Here is a 14195-nt window from a genome sequence, read left to right as displayed (position 1 = left end):
TAGTGGATGTGCCTGCCGCTGAAATGTTTGTTGTACAGATGAAATACGGCAAATAAGAAGACTTCTGTAAAAGTAAATGACAGCGGTATGCTGTGCTGGTTATGAGACAATGGGGTATACGTCCTCTTTTTATGTTTCCTTTTTTATCGAGGTTCCGAACTATGATTGTGCACCACCTCGCGTGGATTTGACTCTTATTTCCAAACCTACTAATCAATATACTGAATATCCATAACCAGAGGTAAAAAAATAATTACAATATTTTTTATGCGCATTATTTTTGCAAGTTGGACTGTGCTTTACTTTCTGTACAGCTAATGTTCAGATTCCGCAGTTTACTTACTCACTTGTTCGCCTAACACTGTTCATAGCACTGCATGTGTCGCCCTCAGTCGCGGATCGGATTGGCATATTGCCCAAGAACGTCGCGAGTTGCATCATCGCATTACGCAAGATGTGGCTCATGCATTCCTCTCTTAGGCAAACACATATATCATCTTTACACGACTCGACAACAGACGCGACCGCAAAACCGAATCTACGCAAAAATCGCTGCTGCTTGCGCGGGCACCCTTCAGCGCAGTCACTTTTTTTTTGGTCCGCGCTTTGTTTTCGTCTTTGTCTGCCACTGCTGAGTCAAAGGGAAACCCAGCCTTGTACCGGCAGACGAGAGTTCCCTGGTCCGATGGTTTACTTCTTTTCTCTTGAGCGTGCGCGTGAGTTCGCTCGAGCTTCCGAAACCCCGTCCGATAAAACGGGACTCTTTCGCGCTTCGCTGCTCTCTGCACCGTTAAGTCACGGCGGTCGTGGTCACCCAGCATCGAAGCACGACGAAAGCCCCGACGAACCGCATTTGACCGCGTCCGGGTTTTTACCCGATTCCACGGGGCGCTGAACTCAGATATCTGGCTCAATCGGCAAAAGGCTCCAGACTTACTTTAATTTACATTGTTTAAGCGTGCGCTTTCTTTTCTTTTTTTTTTTTTCAAACAATCTTCACATTTTTTTTTAAATATCTTCCTAACGTGTTATTCTTAACACTAGTTCGCGTGCTATAGATGTATATAATTTGGAATTTGTTTAACGGTGGGGGCAATCTAAAGCGCCGGATTATACAAGTAGTATAGTCCACCTTAATATTGTAGGCCTATACAAGGATTGGTTTTCCAAGGTCGTCCATGTATGACGAAATGTCAAGCATTTTGTGAATAAGAGGTTATTATATTGATGTTTTAGGTACGATTCATGTTTATTTCTGTACTAATAAAGCAGGTATTTTTTCTAACGCGCTGTGCATTATACTTTTACGTGCAAGATGTCCACCTGGTCTGGACTGTACACCGAGCATGGACTATGCACCATGTGCGGACTACATTCAAGGAAGTACGCTAATTGTACGAAGGATTTTATTCGCGAAACTTCCGACAAGTTCCCCGTCGCAAGTTGCGAATGAGTTAGAAGGAAGCGCGTAGCAATTCCAGGTAAATTTACGCGTTTCTAGATATATTTTGAGTTCACACAGATTAATGAATCTCCTACTTGGCTTCCGTGGAAGAACCGATTGTAAACAAAACCAATAGAAACCATGCATATAGTACAAATTAGACAAATGTTAAAATCCCTCGTATGCACAAGCGACTAAATCACACAGATTACATTTGTACCTAAATAAAGCTTCTAGAGCTAGGCTATTTTCTATAAAATATGTCTACACCATAAAAAAATTAAAAGTCTTCAACCCATATTTTTATTTAAATGCTTCATGATCCCGCTCTACTACTGTAACTGCGTAATGTAATGGTGACGTTTCTTCATCACTCTACATGTATGGACATCCTAAAGTGCGGTCCTTCCTTGGGCCGCCTTTCGACTGTGCAACACTGATTCTCTCGGCTTCATAAAACTGTTGCTTGTGTTCCTTCATTAGTCGCACCATACTTTATTGAGTCCCCGAGAGAGCAAGACGTCCTAGAAGGAGACAACGTTGAGTTCATCTGCCACGCCGGAGGTTTTCCAGCGCCACAACTTTCATGGTATAAAGACGGTAAGTCATTGTTCTTGACATAGGCAATTTTCGATACTTTTTTCACCTGTTACCTGGCAATGCCCAAAGAGATTGTATGGAAATTTACAAAATACAATTCTCCCATATGAGAACTTACTTTGAGTTAAACGTGTTAATACTGAAAAAAAAGTAAAAACCCCTTAGTTTAAAACAGCATCAATAATCGACAGGTTCAATGACCATAAACGCTTTGTAAAATGTTTGAAACCTTACTCCGACGCTCTAAAACGCTTAAATAAATGGTGGTCCCATTGTGCTTTGTCACTGAGTTTTTTTTTCCTTAGTTTTAATTGGGAAGAATGACATAAAACGTCCAAAAGTGACTCACACTGAGAAGTTGTCACGTCCCTTTCGATTTTTTTTCATTAGTTTTGATTGGGAGAAATGGCGTAAAACGTCCAAAAGTAACTCACACTGAGAAGTTGTCACGTCCCTTTTGATAAATTCTCTCAGTTATATTTTATGTGCGTTAATTCTTTTACGAATCTTCACGCTATTTGCACTTCCTGTAACGTGAGATTCAATAATGCGGCAGAGTGACTGAAGCCGTTCCTGATAATGTAACATAAGATATGTCGGTATTTTTCCGAAAACCGGGGAACTGCAAGCTGTCAAACTATTACGATTTTTTTAGGTCAGCGCCTGAAAGCTGATGGAGTGCATGTAAAGAACCTGCACGGCGGTAAAGTCATCAAGTTATACAATGTGCGACGGCAGGAACAAGGTGTCTACACGTGCCACGCCCAGAACTCCCTTGGTTATGCTGAATCTCACGCGGACCTTCTAGTCAGCTCTAAAGGTGAACATTCTTACTTCCGTATGTGCAACCCAAATACTTTACCAGGGATAATTAATCCCGCTCCACTCATTGGCTTCAGGTAACCTACCTATAGAGCCAAATTCTCCCCTAATGGTATGGGCAATGGACATCCGAGTGGATCAACGAGGTTAGGAGCTTAGAGCGATAAACTGGCATCCCGTTCACCAGGTAAAAGTGACCCGCACTTGGCTGCCTCCATGTTGTACAATTTTGACCCCCAGACACGTGACCGTACCAAATCCTGAAGCTTTTACACAAAACAGAGCCGAGATTTGTTTTGCGATCGCTGTAAAAAGCACGATAAACTACTTTTCAATACTGTTAGCCACAGGGATCAGTGTCTAGCTCCGATAAAAACACAAAATACACCACCACGGCTTGTGGCATCTAGCGGAGGCATTGCGAAGCTCCACGAGTGTTTGTCGGAAAAGCACCATTTTGAACTTAAAACAAATAAAACATATCTTATCTCGTCGGGACTGTTATTAAAGATCAATAAGCAATTATTTGTGGGCGGTACTTGGTTAAACTCTGGACGTAAAACTATAAGGTCACGTCTCTAGTGGTCAAATATGTGCAACATGGCGGCGGCCAATTGGGGTCACTTCCAGCTGCCAGTTTTCGCTCTAAGGCCCTCTACCTCTTTGAAGTGAACGCATGTGCGGAGAACTGCGCGTGACGTCGCACTGCCGGGAGGTACTGAGAGAGCTACTACCAGTGCAGCGAGATCACTGGTTTGCCAAGACATTCTGGAAGCGATGGCTGCACTGTCAACACTTCGTTCCCCCTTAATTCCGGACGCAGCCGACGAGCTAAATGGACCAATTAGAATTCGTCGAAAGCGCACCATCATGGTATTATTTATATGCCTGTACGAATTCTATCACCGCTAAACCAATCAGGCACAAAGAAGGCCCAGTGATAACCGGTGCTTTTGACTCTTCTCGATTGGGCCCGTTTGCTCATAGCTGAAACGAAGTATAGTGCTCGGATACCCACGACGATAGATGGCGCCCACCACCTTTCCCAATTCATAAGGGTTCGGAGCATCTATAGTCGGTTACAAGTCAAGAAGGTAGGAGAAGCTCCTCCCACAAGTGTGATGCGCCCGTTTCAAATGTCTCCGCAGTCGAAAGAAGAGTTCAATGAAAACGCTCCTTGTTCCGCTTCAATGGGTTCCAACTTGTCTCTGATGCCACTTTTTAAGAAAACGACCTTTGTATTCATCGGAGAGGGAACCGAGCCCCTGAAAGCAGCCTTTGTATCCATCGGGGGGGAAGCTAATCCCCGAAAGCCGTATTTGTTTCCGTCGGTGGGGGAGAACTCTAATCTCCCTCTCGTGGCTTCCACAATGCTAAGTCAAAGTCGAAAGATAAAGCAAATATGTACAGAAGGGCAAGACCCTCCTCGCGCGTTGGCCGCGACGTCACGGAAACGGTGGGACGCTATTGGATGCGGAGGTGGCGGAGGGATATCTGATTCCCTTTGAGGGGCATTTGCCGCTACCTTCTTAACCTGTAACTGACTATAGCGGTTTCACGTTCAGCTACACAAAGCCGGTCTGCACAAGGCCACTGGAGTTACCAGAAGCAGTACAAGCTCCTCGTACAAGGCCCTCCACTCTTTCTGCTTTGTCAGAGCGAACACTGTAGAGGAAGCGACTGAGTAGACCCGCCATCTATCTGCTCGCTCCGCTAAACTAGAAAGTGTGTTAGGCGTTGGTGTAGAGCTTGTCCGGCTTCTATTTTATCTCCAACAGTGTATAGTGGAACATTTTGGTTTACCTGCACCCGTATATGGGGCGAAGAGAGACGTCACTGTGAGAAGTCATGCGGTCAGTTTCTGAAAGAGCGAACGCGTGTTTGCGATAGAGCCGTTTTTAAAAGTCGAAAAACAATAATGGCGGTCGCCATTGCTTGGACACGAACCGCGTGATCCGACCTGAGTCATCTCCAAACGCTGACAGAGCGCTCGCGTCCAATACGCGCTCAGAGTACATGAGCGAGCAATGGCGGACAGGCGTTCGCGCGGAGTGTTGAAAAGGGTCTATTGAGGCTGGCGGCACCATTTAAGAGCAGTCACCCTTGCCTCCCTTCGCTGGTTGAAATAAATAATAAAACATCAAAGGTTAGAGAATACGCCTGAATTGCGCAGCAGTATGCGTACAGGAAATCGTAAGGGTATACTGCGTCACTTCGTTAATAGTAATGAGCAAATAATCAACCTATCGATCGATCGATTAATCGATCAAACAAGCAATCAATTTTATTCGGTGTCCATGAAAAACCACTCTCACATTAAAAGATAAAACAAGGAAATTTTAACCATACGCGTTTTGGCCTCAAGGAAAAAGCACGTTTCGCGCATTGTTCATACGCCGCACGAAGTAGTTCTTACAAGATTTCGTTGTAAGGGAATGAGGTGATGCTTTTGGCGTCAGAAACCTGTACGGCTTGATAAGATAACGCTTGTCTAATCTAAAATTCAACTACATATATCTTAATCCTAAAGACAAATGTGGAAATTAGTAATGCTGCGCGAAGAGCAGAACTCTTTTTACTACGGTTCTTGAGGTGAAAACGAGTATAGACAAAAACACGCAAATATCAGAATTAGTGACACATAAAATTATAAAGTAAATATTTACGTTGGAGATTCATACGCCAGTTAACAGTGAAGATGATGTATATATTCGGGAGAGTACATCACGCCGAGAGAAGTAAAAAGAAATTTTAAAATTACAAAGCTTATTCCGATTATTTATGGCCATGTAGCCCTCATACCACTTGTAATGATTAGAAGGTAGTTCAAAAGCGATCGTAAAATGTCGGTTACTGCTTCAAGAGTAAAACAACGTGTCTTCAAAGTCACAAAGACGAGTAAAAATTTGTTTGCGATTCACTATAAAAATTTGTCTGCAATTCAACAAAACTGCCAATCGCGACCGGCCGGCTTGTTAAAGCTCAGGCCGGACATTAAAAAAAAAAGAAATATACAACTCTTGCCGATCCAAGCACGGAAGTAAAGCCGACGGAGCTACGCTTTTATGTAGTAATAATACGTTTATTGCAGTTTTTTGTTTTTTTTTTAAGCTTACAGTGTATTCGGTCCGACGAAAGCACTTCTCTGCTTATGTGTGAGGAGAGACTTCGCTTGCCGCGACCAACACAGAGAAACAACAAGGAATCGCGTGCATGCAACCGCATGGGAGTCCGTCCGAGAGCCATTGTCATTGATGGCAATGGCTTTTTGTTTTAGCGAAGACCATCACTCTAAAAACCGAACATCAGTTGAACTCCTAGCGGATTATTAACACCGAATCACGCAAACAGTAGAAGTATACGACCGAATGGAGCAGCTCGGAATACAATTAGATTAGAGACACGCGATGCGCAAATGGGAGCGGCGGTTTCACTGGCTCAGTGTCGCTCTACACATCGCATTTGTCAGACCTCTTTGATGCGTCATTTGCAGGAATCCCTCTCTTGCCCCCCGTCATTTGCCGTCTCCGTGTTCTGCAACAACAACAAAACTCGAATACTTTTCTTTTGCATTTGTTATATATAAAAAAAAAAAAAGTGCTTTCTTTTTTGAGGCCGGCCTTCCTATCTGGGGAACTCGCCATGGACGTATATGTGTCATCAGATGTCCGCAAATGTACACTCAATGGCTGGGCCTTACCGCATATCAGAGGCGTGAAGGCTTCTATACTTCGTTTCATGTTAAGTGTGAGTTCAGCTGGTGGCACGAGCCGACGGACTAATGAAGCAGCGCGAATAACGCATCGTCCCGGCGCTCGTCTCATATAGGCCAATATGCCTACATGGTCGGGACTCCTCAAGACCTTCGGTCTCTTACAGCCATGCCACACCTGATGACGGCTCCTTCGAACACGGAAGCCGACCAGGGCTCCACCGTGGAGGTGTTCTGCGTCGCTGAGGGTCACCCAACGCCCACAGTGTCCTGGCGCAGGGAGGGCAAGGCCATCGGAGACACACCGCGCCGCAAGATCACCCGAGACGGGAGCCTCGTGGTCATCGGACTCCGTCCCGAGGACGAGGGCCAGTACGAGTGCGTCGTCGAAAACGAGATGGGTCAACTGGTTACTCCGTTCTACATCCTCGTCAGAGGTGAATGTGATTTCCATATACCTGAGAAACAAATCGTTTTTTTTTTAATAGGATGGACATTATATTGCAATATTTCAACGAAAATCCTTGCACGAGTGATTTGGGTAAGTTTGCCATGACGCGAGACAATATTTTACAAGGACTCGAAAGCGAAGTGGAAACCAAAAGTAATACAAAAGATATGCGACAGATAAGACTGTGATCACGCAACGCATACACCATGCTGATATTTCTTTTTTCTTTTATTTTTATACTTCGCCTGACTATACAGTGCTTACCAAACTTCTACGGAGCACGCGAACATAATATTGTTTCATACAATGTCGATCCTGGCGGCAGCCGGTCAACGGATTCGTCACGTGGTAATCAACAAGCCATACCGAAGCGCTACGTGAAGTGCTCAATTTCCTCTAGGATAGTGACTGTCATAAAAACGCATTGAGTTCGCGTACACCGAAATAGATTGTAAAGCCACGCATAGCCTCCTCTGTACACTCTAAAAAATAAAAGCTGTAGCACTTACACCCGTTGCCACATACACTGTTAGCAAAACTAACACGCCCAGACGTGTATACCGTTGTCCCATAGCGGACACGTCGAAACGTGTTCGTTTTACACGAGGCCATCTGTGTTTTTCGTCTACACATGAGGTGCTGTGTAAACTTAACACGCTACACCGTGTCTGCCTTCCGCAAAACCGTTTCGAGCGTGTTCCTTATGAAACATGGCGGCCAGCGGCCGAGAACAGGCGAGAGACGAGCCCAGCGAGCCGCGCGCCATTCAGCCGAATTGAAAGCACACAGGGCGCGTTAGTTCTCGTTCGATGTCTTTTATACACAGTAAAGTCTCCAAGCGGCGGACGTAGCTACTGGCAAAGGTACGTACGTGCGTAGTCGGCGGTCGGCGGCGTCGGTAGCTCAACGAGGTAGAGGGGCTCAGAGCGATAAACCGGGGTTCCGGTCTGCACTCGAAAGTGACCCCCATAAGGGAGGCTGCCATTGTACGCAAATTTGAACACACGTCACATGACCAAACCAAATACGTGACGTCACAGGAAAGATGGCAGCGCCCATGCAGCGGCTGGCCCCAGCTGGGCCGGAGCTTGTCGGATACTTTGTTGGTTGTCGTTCGTCTCGGCGAGTTGATTTCAGACGCGGAAGCCGTCATATGAGGCCGGTCGAAAGCGAGTTCAGAGTTCAACGTGGTGTTTGACGTAGGTATCACGTGAAAATGCGGAGGAACGGTGTGCATTTCGCTGGTGACCGACCGGGATATTGCCACGGAAGAGACAATCTGACCTACGTTGCTCGGACCTCGGATTGATTCGGATACCGCTAGGATAAAATTTAAGGCGACGTTTCAGTGCTCTCGTTGACCATCGGAATCTTCGAGGTTTTCAGCGAAGCGTGTGCAATATATTTGGATACACAGTTTAGCGACGGAAATTGCGTGAGTAGTGCTTGGCGGTGTGCAATCGTGGTGCAGCTTCGATCAAATGACCGAGGGCTTACTTCGGTTGTGCGGCGCACCGGAAGGCTGCCTTGAAGCTGGTAGTTCCCGTGCCGTGCTGAATGATGCTGTGCTGCTTACAAATTGTTCCGGCGTAGAAGTGCACTTTCACGGAGCACAGGTGTGCGGCGCACCGAAGAGCTGCCTTCAAGCTGGTAGTTCCTGTGCCATGCTTTAGGTGATGCTGTGCTGCTTCCGAAATTGTTCCGGCGTAGACGTGCACTTTCACGGAGCACAGGTGTTGCAGTTGGTATTGATCCCGCTGGTCTGTCGCACGTTTCGTCAACACAAACGTTTCATCCACACTCGTTACGCGAATTGCAAGCTGTCCGGACATTGCATCGAGCGTGTTACGTACCCAGCTCACGCCGCTTTGTGGCAACAGTCTGCAGTGGCTCATTACCAGAAAAGTGGTCCCACATCCATTTCAGTTCAGTTCGTCCACGGCAGTCGCCAAACCCCGAAGGAGAGGATTTATTCGGACAGAATGCCACTAAAGCAATGCAGCTTCTTCAGTGGTCAGGATAGATTCTCTTCTGCGAGTTTTGTTATACTGTCACGGATCCTTGTTCCAGTCCTAGCTTCTATCAATATTCACTATTCTGGGACACTGCAGGTCATGCTCAGCAGTAATCGTATGTTCTGGTAGAGGTGCTGGGCACCCATAGCCCTTCACTCTGTGTGAACCCGGCGGCTCTTCAGCCGAGTTACTCGATAATGGGACACGGCTGGCGGACTATCCTGCGTCTTACACCCCCGTCGAGCCGTGAGCAAAGTCCTGACCCGATCCTGGCAGAACAACCGCAAGACGACCGAATACCACAAAAAGTAACCTCGGAAATACACCACGAAGCACCTGAAATCCGAGCCAGTTGCTGCTACCAGGAAAAACCACCGGAATTCGGTCTCCTGTCAGAAAATCCGAAGCTGACTAAGCCAACAATGACAAACCTGTAGCAGCAAACCGTGTCCCCTCCCACCATTGTTTGCATGCCCGTCGCAAATCACACTCCGACGCTTTTTCACGCAAGGTGTATGAAGACGTCAAGGACTGGATTGAACAATATGACAGTGTCGCCCGCCACATTGGGTGGACAGACAACCAGCTCCTGCAGAACCTATACTTCTCGTGGAAGAAACTGCCGGCGCTGGTCTGAGAACCATGGATCCTCCTTAACGTCATGGGAAGTTTGCAAGATCGAGCTGAAGCGCGCATTTGTCAGCCAACATCAACGAGAGAGAGCCGCATTCTTGATTCTGTCAAGGACACTGCCCCAACGAGAGCGCCACCGCACTCGTGGAGGATGTTTTGCGCTTGATCGAGCGCCCACGCCCACGCCGACCTTGATGCTACAGAAGACAAGAACCTAAGAATCTCATGCCCCTCACGGGAGGGACAACACCTTCGGCAGCCTTGTCCGCAACCCCCAACAACAGTCGAAGTGTTCATATCACCGAGGCTTCCAACATGGAATGTGCACTGCATGCCCGAGCCTGCCACTATGAACAACTTCCCGGCGTCTCGACACTCGAGTTGTCCAGCTACTACTTCGACGCCTGCCTCCCAGGCATCCACGACATCATCCACGACGTTGTCTGGGAGGAGATCAGGAAGCTACTTCCTGCCATCAGTTGCCTGGCTTTTATTTTGATTGCCGAGATTGTTTCGGAACAAGTTTGACAGGTATTTCAACCGAGACTTCTGCGAGCGAAGCGGCATCTGACAAACCAAGGGCAACTTACGCCACAATGGCACGACGACCGCCACCGGCTGCCTCTTAGTATTCAATGCCAATTCAATGAGACACTCTAATGCCGAAGCATTCCCGACATCGTGTGTAGGTTTGTGCTCAACAAAGTACACCGAGGAAAACGTAGGTGATGCGAATGTGCGACCGAAAACCGCTTTGCTTCCACTGCATGAAGCCGACCATGTCTACCAAAGCAGCCCGTACCAATGAATTGGTCTGCGATGGTTCGTGCCAAACGACCCTCGATTACGTCTCGAGGAGCGACCACGGGAGATTAAGGATTACCTTCGGCGACCTTTGTCCCTGATGCCGAATCGAAGATTCTGAATCCCTGATTACCCCGAAGCTCCTCATGTCCATCACCTCAACAAGAGATAAGCACGACAAAGCAGGTGAGCGGCGATGCAGTGACAGTGGATTTGGTGTTGGTGGTCGTCCAAGGACAATACCTAAAAATTTGCTGACATCAATTTTCTGTGTCCACTCCACGAAGCACACAATTTCCAACTTTGAGGGAGAATGCCCCTGAGTGACTTGAAGGAATAGAATGGTTGGTTGCTCTCAAAAGTGAACTGCAAGCATCACCAGACTTGGATAGCAAACAAAAATTGTTGCCAGCTATCAAGTCAACGGTACAGCAAAAGGCACAGCCACGTAAGCAATACATGCCCGAGCTTGCTGCATTGATGCCGAAAACTACCAGGAGAATTTTCGGATTAGAAGCCAGCCCTGCAGCTTCAGTGCATCAGACGTCGGTGGCCGCACATGACGTATGATTACAAGACAGCATCAGTCGGTCAAAGTTGCCACTCGACCAAACTGAACACCGACGTGCCAGGAGCGTCATCCGACAACAAGGTTTACAGGTACTACGACTGAACGCCTGACACGAGACTGTCGCAGAAAGAACTCGTTATGGAACCATTTCCTAAGAATCAATAATTATGTAATCAAGTGGAAATAAACATATTTGATACACTAACCAGATAAACATATTTCCGCTTGCCTTCATGCCTTGAGAGTCTACACACCGAGAATTGTGTCCACTGCACGCTCTGGACCTTACGAGGACACTCGCATCTCTGACCCTTCAATATTAATTAAGGGGTCATACCAGACTGGCAGACTTCTTGCAAGGGGCTGCACTCGTTCAACCTTTCCTGAACATGTGGTGCATCCGAAAACCAACTCCAGAGATGTGAAAATGTTATTTATTAATTTATTCCTTCCAGGGGCCTTCATAGGCATTGCAGAGAGGATACTTAAAACTACACACATGATAATAGCATTAAAGCACACTGCTGTAACTTGTTAAATGGAGAAACAAACACACCTCTGAGCATATAGTTTAATAGTATGTGTTGATGCATTGTTATATAGCATGACACTTCCTATATGTATGACACAATAGACCCTTTGCAGAACCTTATCAAGCAACACAACTGTCACCATTTTTTTCGGCGTAAAGCACACGAATGGGCCCCAGTTCACGTCGAACGCTAATGCAGCATTCGAGTCCAATACGTGCTGAGCCGAATTCACAGGGATGGCGGACATAACATTCTTGTCGAACAAATGCCCAAAGTCTGAAAGCTTGGGGTAATTACAATAGTAGCTACTGTAATTTGTTTCATCAGAATTTGGCAGACGGCAAAGGCTACCGTCTCGGTGAGTCAATACACACATTGGAGAGAGGCACATGACAGCATATCACCAGAGTGCTTGTCTGCACAGATTTGTCACACAACTTCGCTCCGTCTCTCTGATTGGCTCGAGGGGGCTGTGGCGGTTGGCCTTTTCCAAGTAACGGTGATGCGAAGTATAGACAGCCCACACTTTTAAAAAGAGTCTATTGAAGAGACCGAAAGGAATGGTAGTCAACATTTTTCAACAAGACTGCTCTCCAGGCAAGGGATGAACACAAATATGAATCATCTTACCCAGGTAATTAGAACAATTAAATAATTGACCGACTAATACAATGCACTCTTGATGGAAAAGAGTATAGCTGCAATAAATCCTACAAAACAGAAAAAATGCGCAGTTAATCTATGCATGCACCAAAACAGTTGTTCTTATAGCAAGTCGAATAGCTTTGAAGCAGGTGCCTGCAACGATTTATTCTTCCCCATACTCAGTAAAACGCCATCCTCGTGGCTGAAAATAAGGGTGCACTTCGCACTCACACACACACAAAAAAAAGAGGAAGAAAAGCGATCAAATGTAGAATCGTGGATTAGCACAAAAGAATCGCAGGAGCTTCCTCGCTAAAAGTTGCTATGGTTGTTCGGTGACGGAGGGCTGAACCAACTTCCCTTAGGCCCTAACGCGACGTATACATTTCGCGTAGATTCTCAGATATTTCAACGTTCAAACAAAGCTAAGAGAATGCGAAAATTTCATGTTAAAAGCACTCAAAGCTCTATCGGTCCTCGGACACATCCCGGAATCCAAGCACCGGTACGGCGATGCTGTCTCACAGGCGTTAATATCCAGATGATCCAGAGCGATCTTGCGCAAAAACGGTATAAAGTCTCATTCCTTCATATTTTCACATTATACCTGCGTCAGCGAGCACGAAGAAGCCCGAAGTCGTCGGAAAGCAGCTGCAGATCACGGCTACCGCGCACCGAACAAACTCGCATCCGCCAGCTCTGGGCGCTGCCATCTTACCTGTGACGTCACGGCTCTTGGGAGGTCACGTGACGAGTGGTCACATTTACGTAAAATATGGCGGCAACCGGGGGGGGTGCCAATTCCGAACTTCCGGTTTATCACTCTAAGCCCCTCTACCTCGTTGGTAGCTTCAACAAGCCGCTAGACAAAAAAAAAAAAAACGAATGCCCAACTCACATGGATAAATAACTTGAGCAAACTATTTAGAAACGGGCGGTAACTTGCGCCACCTATCGAGATTTCTAGCACCTGTTTTTTAGAAAAAAAGACGAGTCTGTTAACACTGCGAACGACCACGACTACACAGCAACCCTACATACAAAGCAGGCAACACAGCACACAGCTACACAGCACCGACATGTACACAAACACAACAACCGACACTACGCCCGACACTTCCTACTCGATATCCATTTCTCCCCGCGGCGCATATAGGCTTGACATGTGCGGGTGAGCTCTTTGGTAGCTGACCATTACAGATTTATAGAAGAATACACAAAACACGGCGCAATGGACAGCCGTGCGTTAGAACTGTTTGCATTTAAAAAGTATGGAGGCAAAATCTATAATGTTAGTCCGTTGCAATAAATAACGATATGTTAACAATAAATCTTAAACCGGTCATGAAAAAGTTCAAATTTTTGTTATTTTCTTGCTTGACCAGTGTTATGAACAGTCCGACTAGCTTGAATCAGATAGGAAAACAAATTATTGGGATTTTGTCATTAAGTATACAACAATAAATGAAAATGATCTCTGCGCAAAGCATTTTTTATATATTTTTGTGAAGGACATCCGGACATCCGCCCAACACTTCACTTCCGCTAGTTGCAGCAGTTGCAGTACGGGAGCAGACGCCTTCACTTTTGGGACGTTTTGATGCAGTTTGTTGTCGTATGTCGTGTCGGTGTCGAGAAGAGCGGTGGGGCTTGGGAGTTTGTGAACGGTGTTATTCGTGAACACTGGTGTGGGGCGCTGATGCGTCTTTTTTTTATACTGCCACCACCCCGAACTTTGAAGATACACGGGCCCGTAGCAGTGCATCATGCTGAATCGCGAGCTCCTTCTCTGTTGACGTCGCTTTCCTGGTACCACTCGTGGATACTGCAAGCGTTTAAACAGTGTGCACCGTCTCGCGTACATCCCCGGTGACGTACTCGACCTGTTGAAACTTATTGCTTCCGTCATTTTAGAGTACGCAAGGCAGTTATCTCGTTGGTCTGGTTTCGGTTATAAAAGCAAGG

General features: G+C 46.4%; 1 protein-coding gene across 1 annotated transcript in view; it reads left to right on the top strand.

The window, feature by feature from the left end:
- Positions 1-14195, top strand: part of LOC8039365 (peroxidasin homolog) — a 73056-nt gene that overhangs the window by 32324 nt on the left and 26537 nt on the right. Inside the window, exons 11-13 of the mRNA XM_029990166.3 lie at positions 1928-2044; positions 2700-2864; positions 6746-7015. Coding sequence (XP_029846026.3) covers positions 1928-2044; positions 2700-2864; positions 6746-7015 — 552 coding nt within the window. The remainder of the gene's footprint in view (positions 1-1927; positions 2045-2699; positions 2865-6745; positions 7016-14195) is intronic.

The sequence above is a fragment of the Ixodes scapularis genome, unplaced genomic scaffold (genome assembly GCF_016920785.2).
Source record: "Ixodes scapularis isolate PalLabHiFi unplaced genomic scaffold, ASM1692078v2 PGA_scaffold8__174_contigs__length_109621045, whole genome shotgun sequence".
Lineage (NCBI taxonomy): Eukaryota > Metazoa > Arthropoda > Arachnida > Ixodida > Ixodidae > Ixodes > Ixodes scapularis.
The sequence above is the reverse complement of the archived record's forward strand: the minus strand, read 5'-3'. Positions and strand labels throughout refer to the sequence as shown.